Source organism: Ischnura elegans, chromosome 3 (genome assembly GCF_921293095.1).
Source record: "Ischnura elegans chromosome 3, ioIscEleg1.1, whole genome shotgun sequence".
Lineage (NCBI taxonomy): Eukaryota > Metazoa > Arthropoda > Insecta > Odonata > Coenagrionidae > Ischnura > Ischnura elegans.
Window position 1 is genome coordinate 66,463,238 of NC_060248.1, and position 13,326 is coordinate 66,476,563.

The following is a 13,326-nucleotide window of genomic DNA, read 5'->3' on the forward strand; positions in this document are numbered from 1 at the left end:
TAGGGCGACAGTAGGACCATTCTGATCCGAGTCTTATGAAGCAATCAGGAGTGCTACAACCAGACGGCTTCAAGCAAAGTATACCAGATTTAAAGTTTCGTAAGTAGTGCCACTTGCCTATATGGTAAAAATTTATCCATGTAAGAAATAGAGAAATTTTACTATTTCATTTATATTTTAAAGTATGCACAATTATGTGAAAAACCATGCTTTCCTCCAGGCACTAATCATGCAGGGGAATTTATATGCTGGAAAAGGTTTGGATTTAAGGGCAGCATGAGCAATGCATTGCTGCCATAAAATAAATGTAACCTAGAATGATGATGCTATAAGGTAGCTACATTATTCAGATGACAGTTCTAATCACCATCAGGAAAGCATTTTCCATCACTAACACTCTACATTTTTTTTATACTTACCTTTCTAACAGTTAGATCTGGAAGTAACTGCAGAGTGTCATCAGGTATTAAATCATTCATAGAAGACCCTTGATTCTCTGATGCTCTCTCAAAAAGTATTTCATTGTTTCCCAAGAGAACCCTCAATATCTGCCCACCTAAGGGTACTTCTCCATGCGATTGAATCAAACTGGTACTAGTACCCGAGAGGGCAGGTGCAATGAATGTTGTTGGTTGCTGTAAGACAGTTTGGATTGATGTTGCTGTTGATGCAATTTCGCAGCTCGTAGTGGGAGTTGATGACGTTGATAGTCTTATTTCTGATGGTGACAGAGAATGACAAGCATCTTTGCTACATCCCATCTTCTTGTGGGTGAGGAAGTTGTCCACATTTGTGAAAGACATCTTGCATGTTCCGCAAATATGAATATCTTGGCATGGCTCATGGGGTTGGTTGGTCATCCCAGGGAGATGAACTACAAAAATCAATTAAACTTAAATTTATGGAGGATGATATTAAGGTATTCATTTCATTCCCTTGATTACAATTTTCTTGAAACACCAAGATGGGGAAAAAGTCATAAAATCTTGGCCTCCTCATTCATTCATATTAATATCCTAAATTATTTGAATAAACATAATAATACATGTGTGCAATTGCTCATTTATACACTGCAGTTCATATACCCTCAAGGCCATAGTTTTTGCCAATTATTTGTCATTATTTAGAGTATAGGTTACACTGCATGAGTATAACAACAAATAAATATTTGCATGCTAGCTTCGAAATATGGTGGGCCTCAAGCTGATTCCACAGCACTTTTTTATTGTCATTAATACCCAAGTACATATATTAAAGTGTGGATTGATGAGAATAGTTTTAGCTTGCATGTTGTTATGGCCTCATGAAGAACTGTCCGTTTAATTCATGGTCATAAACATATGTAGCTTACATAACTACAGTGGGCCTATGTTGATGAATTTCATTCCAAATACGCTGGATGGAGCCATATGATGATCAGGGAAGGATAATCCACTTAACTCCGGGATAGGATATTATAAATTATTAAGAAGTTCGTAAAAGTTGGTTCTTCAAGAAAATTATGCTTTTCTAAATAAAATACCAGTATTAGTGGAGGGGTATGATATTTCGTGGATGCAACCGATAGCTGAGGTCATATGCGCCATTGAAGGCGGGTAGGAAGTAAACTCGGCGTCGGCATTAGCTTACTTTTAACGAAAGGCACCAATGCTACCACGCCTTAACATGTCGTCCAACAGACAGGAATGATGTACCTGAAGTGCCTTCCACAAAACACCCGAGCAGTGATTCGGGCAGCCTCTGTATAATATATTCCACAGCCGGGATTTGAACTCCGACCCTCAGGGTGAGAATCTAGCACTGTTACCACCTCGACCCCAATTACAGTACTAGTCTAGTGCATAATTTTGCCATCCCAGACTTATGTTCGCGAGAGGTTGATAGACGTTAATTCAAAATTAGCGCGTCCCGCTTCCGAGTCAATTCTCTTAATCCATGGTCGGATCACTGTAATCTCAGTGGAATTCCTGAGAAGGAATTTCCTCAATGATAAGATTGATGCTTTCAATATCATTCCGCAAACCACTTCGTGCGTACAAATGCAACAAATACCTTGGACCATGAAAAAGATGAAGAATGTAAAGATCATAACTTGACAATGGGCTCCATTTCATTTACGAGTAATGACGAGAACCAATGGGCCTTGGACGGCAACTGGCTCAGGGAGGTAAGGGCATCATACATAATTATAAGGATATGAAATTATTGAAATGTCTGCTGCCGCTTTTCCGACATACGTATTGTTTTGAGTATATGTGTGCAGCATTGATCTTCATTTCACCTACAGACCTTACGGCTTGGTGGGCCCTCAATCAAGCACAATGAAAAATATGAACTTATGAATCCATATCATTAAAAAACGAAACACTTAATAATGAAAAAAATAACTTACCAAATACTTGAGACCCAAATGCAGTTAACGGCATGCTCATTTTTCACGTTGAGATGACAATAGCAGAAATAATCGGTAATAAATTCATCTTACGCCTATTCCATCGACAGTGAAACAATTGCGTAGATGGCACCACAGCTGCTAACATGGCAGCTTTGTTTACATCGGGCATGGCTTCCGCGGTCTTGGTTCGTGCATGTCGAGCGACAAGAAATTTTCTCAACGAAAGGTATCATAAATGATAGTTATAAATATTTAATATATTGAATTAGGTGTAAGTTTTGTTATGTACTGAGTTATTAAGGGCTTTCTCCGATAACTTTCTAGTTATGATGCCTCAATCAAGCAAGTTCGTGGGAAGTCGGTAATGAACCACCCGAAATTACGGTACCCTACATGGTTACTGAAGAAAGAAAGAGCGGTAAGAGTGAAATATATTTGAATTTTATCGTTTCTTTCATTGCCTCCCCTTTGGTCTGATTTATTCTGTGTTTACGACGCATACTATGTACTCATCCGTTTTACAGGCATATCCTGAAAATCTTACTCCCGAGAATAAATCGTTCATTGATGAAGTTGTTCGCGATCGTTATACAGTTCCTAGTCCTTTAAGGGAAGCACCTTTGTCAAGAGGAGAATGGGCACCGGGAGTAAAAAGGACTGGTGTTATTGCACGGAAGATAGGGTGCTATCCAATGTGGCTTAAAGACGGTTCAAAAATAAATACAACACTTTTGCAGGTTAGTGTTGGCACCTATTTGGCTTTGAATAAAGTGAAATATTTACTATGATTTGCCCTTTGTCTTTGGCCTGCAGATGTATAAACTTACTTTGTTGTTATTACTACCATGTTTTTTGATTATAGCACTTAATTTTGCAGGTTGTAGACAATCACGTCGTGAGCTATCAACCTCCTGGGGAATTCGTAATGACTGATCGGCCTCACAGGAAGCGAAGGCCAGTGAAAGATACAATGAAATACGGCTGTCTCTTAGTGGGTGCTGAAAGTACTGACCCGAGGAATGTAAGTTCAGGTTTAAATATTGTGTAGAAAAATTCAATTTTCTCCATTGGTATCTCAGCTATCGAAATAAGCGGAAAATTCTGTGATACGTAGTGCTTTGCGTACTCTGCAATCATACTTTGCCCAGATATGAAATGGATTGACGCTGCAATGACTTCGGGCAAAATTACCATTTGCATGATGTGATGTAGTCTATGCCGTTCATTGATAATTTTAACTCTTCCTTAGTTTTTTAAAACTTTTATTTATGAGCTGGCAGTAATTGATTTATTTGTTTTTGCTGTTTTGATGTGCTTTGCAGTTTACCAAAGAATACTGTGGATTGTTTTCTGAAAGTGGATTGATGCCCAAGAAAGTCATCACAAGATTTTACGTTTCACCCCAAGCAGCCATTCAACCGGGAACGCCTTTACATGCAAGCCACTTTCAGCCTGGTCAATTTGTGGATGTTAGCGGAAAAACGTGAGTTTTCTGCTGATAGAATTGTTTTCACTAGAATTGATTTTCTGACTTTGCCAAATTCATTTAGGATAAGGCATGGCAGTACAGCAATCATTTTGTGAGACTTATAAAGACTATGCACTAGATATTCCTATTATTACATGCATTACTTGTTTCTTAGGTGTATTAACTTATAAATTATGTATATAATTTTGACTCTAAATCTTAGTTGTGAGGGAGGTGGCAATGCCACCAAACATTTATCAGAAAGTTTACTTTTTATATGTTCTTTTTTTGCGTGTGTTTTACCTAGCCGTGATGCTATTCTATTAATTGTAACTTTCAGCAAACATGGCTAAGTTTCAGATGAATTTTTATAAATTTATTATGACATCATCTTGACTCATATTTGCAGCTCTATATCTGTTATTATTGTATCATTATCTGTTTCTGTTATGATGTATTTCAATCTTATGACTATTCACTGTAAAACATTTACAAAAAAATTCCATAGGTAATATAACTATCGTTAAAACTTAGTCTTAATAATAATAATAAATTGACTTTATTGGGCGAGATTGGGACTAGAAAGTCCCATCACCCATCTAACCCCTGACAAGTCATGAGTCAATTATATCTGTAGTGGTGATTCTGAAGTGACTTTGGTATTTATTTATGTAGGATATACCGTGGGTTTCAAGGTGTGATGAAAAGATGGGGCTTCTCAGGAATGCCTGCTTCTCATGGTGTGACTAAAACTCATCGTAGACCCGGAAATATTGGAGGTGGTGGCGAAAAAGGGCGTGTATGGCCTGGTACAAAAATGCCTGGTCATATGGGGAACAGATTGCGTACCAATCGAGGCCTTAAGGTAATGAGTGCTTTGTGTGAATGTGAATCATTTTGATCAACATGGTAAATATTAAATCTTGCACTTTTCTTTAGAATATTTTTGTTGAAATATCTATTTGGTGTGGTGTGGACTTCCCTAGCCACAGTACCTATCACAGTCAACCTGCCCTGAAGAGAATACAGTTTTGACCATTAGGGATTTTACCATTCAAGACCAAGAAATGCTTACATTTACCTGTGCATTTCCTCCACCCTGAGACACATGTGGTAACCAAAAATTGTACCTTAAGAAACAAAAAACGGTTGAAAGTGAAATTTGTTGGCAAGGTCCATTGCCTTGTCTACACTACACACTTAACTTAAGTGACTTCACTTAAATATAATCTTAAATGTTGTGCGGTAGCTACACTTGAGCTTTAAGTTGACTTCAGCACCGTGATTGTCTATAACGGGAAACAGTTATGTTGACAGATGAAAGTCTAGGAAAGCAATTAGTGATTCTTTGATCCAAAGCGACTGTTATTTGAAATAAACTTCCAAACTCCGTGAATTAAATATTTTGGATTTAGAAGGTTAAAAGGAAAGACCGATTTCAGTTCCTGAGGGAACGCTATATGGCGAGAGGTGATGGAGCCAGAGGAATTTAGAATTACTAAGCGAGACTTCGTGGAATGACATATTCATAACGTAAACAAAAACACTTATTGCTAGTCAAATTCCACTGCTTTATTAAAACCATTGATGTTAAATTTCAACTATTAATTCCTCCCACGTTCAATGAAATCGCCACATCTTATCTCCCTCGGCATCCTTAGGACTAAAATTAAAGCCCTATGCAATAGTTTCAATAACAGTGTGGGAAGTTACTGAGTGCATTCGTTTACGTTACTTTCGATTATGACACCATGGAAAATAAACTGTTTTACCGGATCCTCTGCCGTCGTCTCATTGTCAGTCTTAAAATTCCTTAAAACGTTTCTAAGTTTTATAAATCGAGTTTCACCGTGAGCAACAGGCATAGCAATTAGTTTTCACGGAAATAAAACCAACAATAAGATGAGAAACACTACAAAATAAATTCGTCGAATTAATAACCCCAACACTAGAAATTAACTAACGAAATAGAACGCTCAATAACCACATCATAGAATACAGCACAACTTAGAACATAATCAACGGGATGATTCAGGAGTGAGATGGGTATTATGCGCCATTTACAACACTTGACCGTGCGGAAACAGTTGCCTACGCAATTTAAGTTGAGTTCTAAGATGACTTAAGTGGAGGTGTACTTAAATGAAGCTGGTGACACCTACACTACCAACTTAAATACAGAGCCAACTTAAGTAGTCACTTAAGTTACTAGTGTAGACCCGGCACATGACCACGTTTGCGAAACAGATGTCTATATTCATAGTTGTTTAATATTGTTAAATGACTGAAACAATTAATGAATAACCTGGGTGAAGCCTCGATCAAATGGTCAACTTGTGAAAGAGCCCCCATAATGGACAGCACACAAGCGAAAAGTTGATTTTATCACTAAATTTGATTGAGCAATTATTAAGGGAGGTATTTATCAGTCCATTCTTTTTGAAATACAGAGCTGATATTTCAGTTGCTAGGCACCAGAAGCACACCTTGTGCTCAATTTATCACTGACTCTAAGGGCCCCCGCGCACTGGCAACTTTAATCACCGGCAACTAAACAATTTAATCACCCAAGAGTTGCTCGCTACCGCGCACTGGCGATTAAATAGTTGCCCCTCAGCTCAGTTTACAATGGATCTCGTGAAAGCAAGTTGTGTTGTTGCGCTCATTTTGAGACAGCGAAAAAATAAGCAAAGGAACAAAAGGTTTTGGGTACAGTATTTGTCCTTGAGGACTATCCTCTTTTTAGAGGAATTTACATAAACTATACTGTACGTAAAATTGGCAGAAGAACTTTCGTTTAATCTAAAATGTTGTTGCCTTTAATTCCAATTCATTTATCAAGTTTTTTAAAAATGATCACAAATTCAATCACCTAAATATAATAGATATCTCAATCAAATTAAATAAATCTGGTTTATATAGGTACCAGGAATGATCTTCAATAGATTTAATCGTAAATTGGGCACTAGAGAAGCTGTGAAAATGGTGGAGTGGCTATTTAATATGGGACCAGATATCAGGGAAGATATACATCCCTCTAGTTATGCATGGAAAGGAGACTAAACTATTGAAAAGAAACTATGTTGGATCGAGAAACACATGAGGAGGAAACTCAAGAAAATTAAATATGACGCGAGCTAGGACGGATTGGGATGCAGTCAGTAGCGTAAATATGGGGGGTGAGGGGATAATTCCCCCCCAAGCCATCGGAGAAAAACAAGATATTTACAAAATAACCTAGTATTGAAATAAAATAACTTTATCTGCTTAAATATAAATTTTTAGCGCCAAAATGATGTGAAATGTATATCGAGGCATGTCATTTTTCAAAAATTTTCCCACCCCATGCCATCTCATCCCTCCCGCCCCCAAAGCATATTCCTAGTTATGTGTCTGGCTGCAGTACAGCATTCTTTGGATTGCCATCACGATTTCAATACTGTGGAATCTTTGGATATACATATTGTTTTCTTGTTTTTGGTAATCCTCTGTTCAGAATCACTTACTTATCTTTGACATGTAAGTACGATTCCTCTATTATATCCATGATAAATTTGAATGAATTTTACATTATTTCCGCCTTATATTAATTGTAATTTGCTTCGTTCAAACAACTTTCATTTTATAATGCTCACTAGTTTAAAAAAATGTGAAATTTATAAGAACCTGAAAAGAACCTGAACCAGAAAATAAAGAAGAACGTTAGGATTATATTTCAGCATTAAATTTTAAACGAAAAAAGTGGTTCTATGGAGTAACCCACACCTGTGCAGATTAGCTCCAAATTCGCTGCAGGAACGATTGGCACCGCCTCAGTCGAACTTAAGACTCGATTTTTTGCATGGATTGCCGAATCTTTCCGTAAGGGTATATGACCGTTGGTTGTGAATTTGTGGCTTCCAAATACAATCCAGAGCTTGTTCAATAAATTTAAGTACCGCAAATAATCCCAAAAAGGTAATAGGGCCAGAGCAACATTTGCAGTAAAATTGAGAATTAGGAAGAAAGAACGGGAGGAAAAAAGTAAAAGAAATGGTGGCATCGAGTGAAGGTGTAATGCACATACCGAAGCGGGAGGATACATCAACCTACCCAATGTGGTTTTTAAAAATAGGAATCCTATTTCAAACAGCAGAAATGATTGAAATAATTGAAGGTGACGACTTGAACGAAGAAAAATAAATGAATCAAGATCAGAAACGTAGATGGAATGCAAGAAATTCCAAGGCCCAACAATATATAGTCTCTACAATAGAGATCCGTGGTCCACCATGTAATATGCTGTGAAGCAGTGGTAGCTGGATAACCAGAAAGAAGAAGTATAGGAAGAAAAGAATTTAGAAGAATCTCAAGAGTATGAAGAAAATGTAATGAAAGGAATCAAATGAAGGGAAGGTGTAACTATGTAAGTAAAACATTCTGAGGTAGTTGTTTATTTACATAATGCAAGTAAGTGAATTTGTAAATATATGGCTTCCAAATACAATCCAGAGCATGTTCAGTAATTAATATTACCGTAAGTAACCCCAAAACTTAAAAACTATGAGATCTTTGCAAAACGCGTCCAGCAAAACACTTTCCAAGATGCGCTCCGAACAAGGGCCGTCAAGCAACTGAAAAGTTGCCAGTGCGCGGGGTTGGGTAAGCATCCACGCGATCTATTCCTGCCGGCAACAATTTAATCACCCTCAGAATAGGTCCGGACGCAATTATTTAGTTGCGGCAACTAAAAAATCGCCCGTGCGCAGTCAATTTCGTGTGTTTCATTTGAACTTCCACAAAGCAACTAAATAGTTGCTTTGAAAAAGTTGCCAGTGCACGGGGGCCCTAATATGTGTCAGAGTCTAGATATTGTGTGATTGTTGGAACTGGATTATTGGCATATGGCTGTAATAGGGCCAGGCACTTAGTCTTCCCAAATTGGTTCTTTAATGGAGACTGGACTGGTCCCTAGGCACAGCATGCTAGTCGTGGTCATTGTGAATGCCGATATTTTTGGATGCAAAGGAGCCCATTCAGCTGCATCAGTTCTTCAAAGATAACTTTGGGTCACCAGCACACCAATCCAAAATATTTCATGTGGTCTTGTTGATGCAAATGCAGGTAGCACTCTCATGCAGGGTATAGCTCTGTATTTTTTCTTTTCCTTTGCTTTCACTTCTTCTTACTTATGTTAGATGTGTTTTGGATATGGGGGAGTTATTTCACTCTAGGTATTCCACCTCAGCTCACTGGGGAGGAAAGCAAAAATACTTGGGGGTTGAAGGAGTGGGAAGAAATTAATAACAGCATGAACCATTTCTGTATATTATCATTTTCTGAAAAAATTTTATGTGAAACTTTGGGAAATGAAAAAGAGAAAATTAGTCATAAGGTAGTAATATTTAGTGGAGGCAAGCAACAGCGTAGGTCATTATTTGCCAATGGGAAGGAAGGGTGGGGAGAAATCCGGCATCATCATTAGCCTGCTCTTAATGAAAGGTGCCTGATGCATTAGTCCCATCCACTGGGTGGAGAGTTGAACTTGAGTTGACCTCCTCTGAGCATTCAAGTAGGGATTAGATGGCATCTGAATGACCTCTGCCACTGACAGGATTTGAATCATGGACCTCGGGGTGTGTAGTCAACTCACTAACCACATACCTGCGCGGTCCCTCATAGTTATGTGTGTGGAAATCAAAATAAATAAATGCTCTAATCTGGGAGTTTTCTCCGTATTAAAAAAAAATATTATTTAAGCTAGCAGCATTCAATAACATAGCAGGACATTACATATTAGCTAATATTTTGCAAGATTCTTTGTTTGACATTTATCAATTGCAATAATTGAAACAATCTTCAATAAGGATGAAACAATTATTTGTTAGTTTTCAATTTTACCCATGATAAGTGTGAGCATCATTGTAAACCAGGATAAGCTCAAGAATTGATAATGTTCGAGAGTTTTGTAAAATTGTATCATCTTTTCAGGTATGGAGAATTAATACTAAATACAATGTAATATGGGTACAAGGATTTGGAGTTCCTGGTGAAACAAATTCAATTGTTCATATTTATGACACAATTCTCCCTTTAAGGTATGTATTTTCGTTTGATTAGTTTTTTACTTCACTCTATGTTCATTTATGGCCTGGGATACTCTGTTGAAATTTTTGTGTAGTTCGTATTGTTCATACTAATATAGGATGTCATCATGCAAATTATCGATTTGCTAATCAATCTATTTGAATGTCATGATTGCTTGTTAACTATTTTGAAGATTACTAGTAGCTATTGTGACATATTTTTGTAAAAGTTTTAAGTAATTTATGTTGAGGTAAAGATACTTAAAAATAAACTTTATTTAAATTAACGTGTTCACTGTGGCATGACAATGATGGGAAATACTCAACTCCTCAAAGGTGGTCAGTGATAAGAATATGTACATGTACTTACGTGAATTATGCATTTTCATTACTTTTGTAATTTTTATTTTGCATCGGAAGTACCATTTCTGAGAGTACTTTGTATCTTGTTACTAAAATACGTTAGAGAGGTGTTTTGTAATTTCAAAATACAGCAGACTCCCGATTATCCGGCTGCGGTTTATCCGGGTTGCGGATTATCCGTGCATGATTTTAACTCTCGCTCAATTTTTCCCGCGATCTTATAAAAAAATAAAATTGGACCCAAAATTATCGGAATTACTGCATTAATGCTAGGATACACCAGGCTTATCATTTCCGTCAGAATCCCGTTCGTAAAACGGAAGCGATCGCGCGCTAGCTGCATTCAAGGGATCACCGAGTTCGTGTTTTCCAAGCCTAGCAGTGCGCGAACGCACTCCGTGATCACGGATACACGTCCGGCAGCAGTTGCAACCCGGGCAACTTGTGCGAGACGCGACTGCGTGGCGTGGTGCCTGACGATGTAGTTTCCGACGTCGAGCAGTTGTTTTGAAGCGTTTGTGCAAATCACTTTTCTGTATCCGCGATCACACAGCTACGATAGTGTGGTTTTCGAAACCAGGCCTTACATGGAGCATTAATAATACGAGTACAACCATGTTATTGCCGCTAAAAAGATCGCGAACTGGCGAAGAAAGCTCTCATTGAGTCCGGGAAGCGCGCTAATAAAGCAGAATAATGGCATAAATAATAATATATTGTTTGTTTTACGTAAATTATGATCATTACAAGACATTGGATTTGATGTTTGGGTTATCCGTGTTTTCCGATTATTCGTGCCGTCCCTCCCCATCATTAGCCCGGATAATCGGGAGTCTACTGTACATTCAAAATTGAACTACGTTTGTAAACCAGTTTTGATTTATCAGAAGTAGCCACCCCTCATTTTCCTTGACATCTCTATGGCTGGCAAGACTAGATGGAATTTTCAGTCAAATTTAATTAACTGTGGCCGCTGTTCCAAAAATAATGCAAATAAGTGAGTCAAGACTTAGAAACTGGAGGAAAATTTCAGAAAAAAATAAATTCTTACATAAGATATCACCAACCAATCCCAAGTAAGAATAACTCGGCATACTCATTTTTAACCCAAGTATGAATGCTTGGTTTATCTCAAATATGTGGGGGAAAGCCTGCAGTTAGTTCCTTGTCTCCCACCCCTTTTAACACGTTGCGTACGGATGACGAAGATTCTCGTCATTAAGGCGCGTCAACCTAAACAATTTTAAAGCGTACAATACGTATTCGTTAGTACGTTTTCAGTTGTTGTTCGTTATTCATAATGAATTGATGCATCATAGCGTTTGATTGGGTGAAGTTATATTCTAAACATTAGCTTTTTAACCATGTTTAAACCAAAGGCATTACGTCCTAATAGGCACATATTTCCAATCTCGGCGTTCCTTGGAATTTAAATACCCTGGTACCCAACGTGTTAAGTTGATGTTTTTAAGTTTGAATGCATGTCCCAGGGCTCCGCTAGGTGCTCTGAGAGTTGGAAATCCAAGAGTTACTATGTTTTTTCTCTCTCAAATTTTTCACGCATTGAGCATTTTGAAGTGGTCACCATTACTCTTTACTTCTACTAGTAGATGTAAATGCAACGGAAATGGTAAGAAATTAATGAGGACTAGTATTTTCTTTAGTTAAATAATGCTCTTGGAAACTGCTCTCTAAGAATAGTAAACAAATATCCCTTGCTCCAAGACTAATTGTTGGAGATAGAGAAGTAATTGCTACAAAATGGAATTATGAAGTAAATTAGTTAATAATTGGTGCCTAAAAGGTTGCATTTGAATCTGAATTAATAAATATCAAAGTATTTTTTTGAACAGTAGCATTGTCTTGGAATGATTCAGCTGTCAGTTTCGTTTGTTAATCACCTCTGATCCTAATCCGCTGGCAGTGTAATCATTTCTTAGGTACTAGTTAAAGTTATTTTTTGTGACTTTTACATTTTCTGATATGAGTTAACATTTCTAAAGTCATGTGCTATAATATTTTCTAAAATTACAGGCGACTGAAGGAAGCCCCTCCGTTTCCCACATTTTATCCAGAGGACATGTCAGAGCCTCAACCTGAAGAAATATATGCTGACGAGGTTTATCAGTTTGGTTTCCCAAGTATTAAATTTCAATAATGAGGATATTCTAAATAGTAGGCATAAAGCTGTGGCAAAGTACTAGTGTTTCAAGTGCTTTGTGAGTGATGCATTTTGTGTTCAGTGAGACACTGAAGTGTCTGCTGTGGAAAATGTTAATTCTTTCTATGTTTTTGTTGAACTGTACAAATATTTTATAGAATAAGAATGCTGTTTGGCTGATCAGTGGACTAATTTATTGACAGATTTTAGTAAATTGCCAACCCATTAGTTACTTCCACCTGCCTTCTTGGTTGTTATCTTGTTTGATACTATGGATTGATAGTTCCTGATTTATTTAATGTAATGTGCTATTGTTTTCAATAATATGTAGACCCACGTTTTACTGGTCGGGCTGGGTCAGTGAAAACTTGGAAAGTTGGTGCATGAGACGAGTTGCATCCTTCGCTTTTACATCACCAAGAGCTGACAAGGACGGTTGGGGATTAGACCAGACTAGCAAAATGGGAGTCAAAAGGCAAAGGCAAAACCCTGGTGGATGGAATGTACCCAAGATGCAAACGTCCACACATGCAGTGTTTTTTTTTTTTGGCTACTTGGTAAGGTTTTTCCTCTTTTTGGATTCTTATGTGGACACCTCATTCGCGTCTCACGAAGACCTGGCTCCGTAGCGGAGTAGGTTTATTCAATGTGCGGTGTAGCACAGGGAAGGTTCAATTTCGAAGTAGTCATAATTTTTTCAATCAGTATAAAATGCATTCTTAACATCAACAGAATAAATACAGTTGACTCAAGAAAAAGTTTGTAATGATGTTGAAAAAAAGTTTCTAAACTGCTGAATTTCTTTACATGATGACTCCATCTAGGTCAACAAATTTATTTCTATGCAGATTCATTCATTGAGAGGAAATAAGTA

General features: G+C 37.5%; 2 protein-coding genes across 4 annotated transcripts in view; one reads left to right on the forward strand and one right to left on the reverse strand.

Moving 5' to 3' along the window:
• Positions 1 to 2,481, reverse strand: part of LOC124155980 (zinc finger protein 64-like) — an 18,274-nt gene extending 15,793 nt beyond the window's left edge. The window contains exons 1-2 of one of the 3 annotated variants that reach the window (XM_046530230.1): positions 2,393 to 2,481; positions 420 to 874 (exon numbers count right to left, since the gene is read on the reverse strand). In XM_046530230.1, the coding sequence (XP_046386186.1) occupies positions 420 to 874; positions 2,393 to 2,432 (495 nt within the window). In that variant the 5' untranslated portion in view covers positions 2,433 to 2,481. Of the gene's footprint in view, positions 1 to 419; positions 875 to 1,629; positions 2,010 to 2,392 lie in introns of those variants that run through there. The other 2 variants (XM_046530231.1, XM_046530232.1) reach the window with 2 other exon arrangements.
• LOC124155981 (39S ribosomal protein L3, mitochondrial) lies at positions 2,098 to 12,635 on the forward strand. Its single transcript, XM_046530233.1, has 9 exons — positions 2,098 to 2,167; positions 2,503 to 2,621; positions 2,720 to 2,813; positions 2,920 to 3,132; positions 3,273 to 3,416; positions 3,718 to 3,878; positions 4,539 to 4,728; positions 9,834 to 9,940; positions 12,326 to 12,635. Exons 2-9 carry the CDS (start codon positions 2,539 to 2,541, stop codon positions 12,447 to 12,449), a joined length of 1,116 nt encoding a protein of 371 aa, XP_046386189.1. The 5' UTR covers positions 2,098 to 2,167; positions 2,503 to 2,538; the 3' UTR covers positions 12,450 to 12,635.
• The last annotated feature ends 691 nt before the right edge of the window (positions 12,636 to 13,326 follow it).

Coding starts and splice junctions, on each gene's coding strand:
- LOC124155981 (XM_046530233.1), top strand. CDS start 2,539: ATGGCAGCTTTGTTTACATCGGGCATGGCTTCCGCGGTCTTGGTTCGT. Junction 2,814..2,919: donor TACTGAAGAAAGAAAGAGCG/GTAAGAGTGAAA, acceptor TCCGTTTTACAG/GCATATCCTGAAAATCTTAC. Junction 3,417..3,717: donor AAAGTACTGACCCGAGGAAT/GTAAGTTCAGGT, acceptor TGTGCTTTGCAG/TTTACCAAAGAATACTGTGG.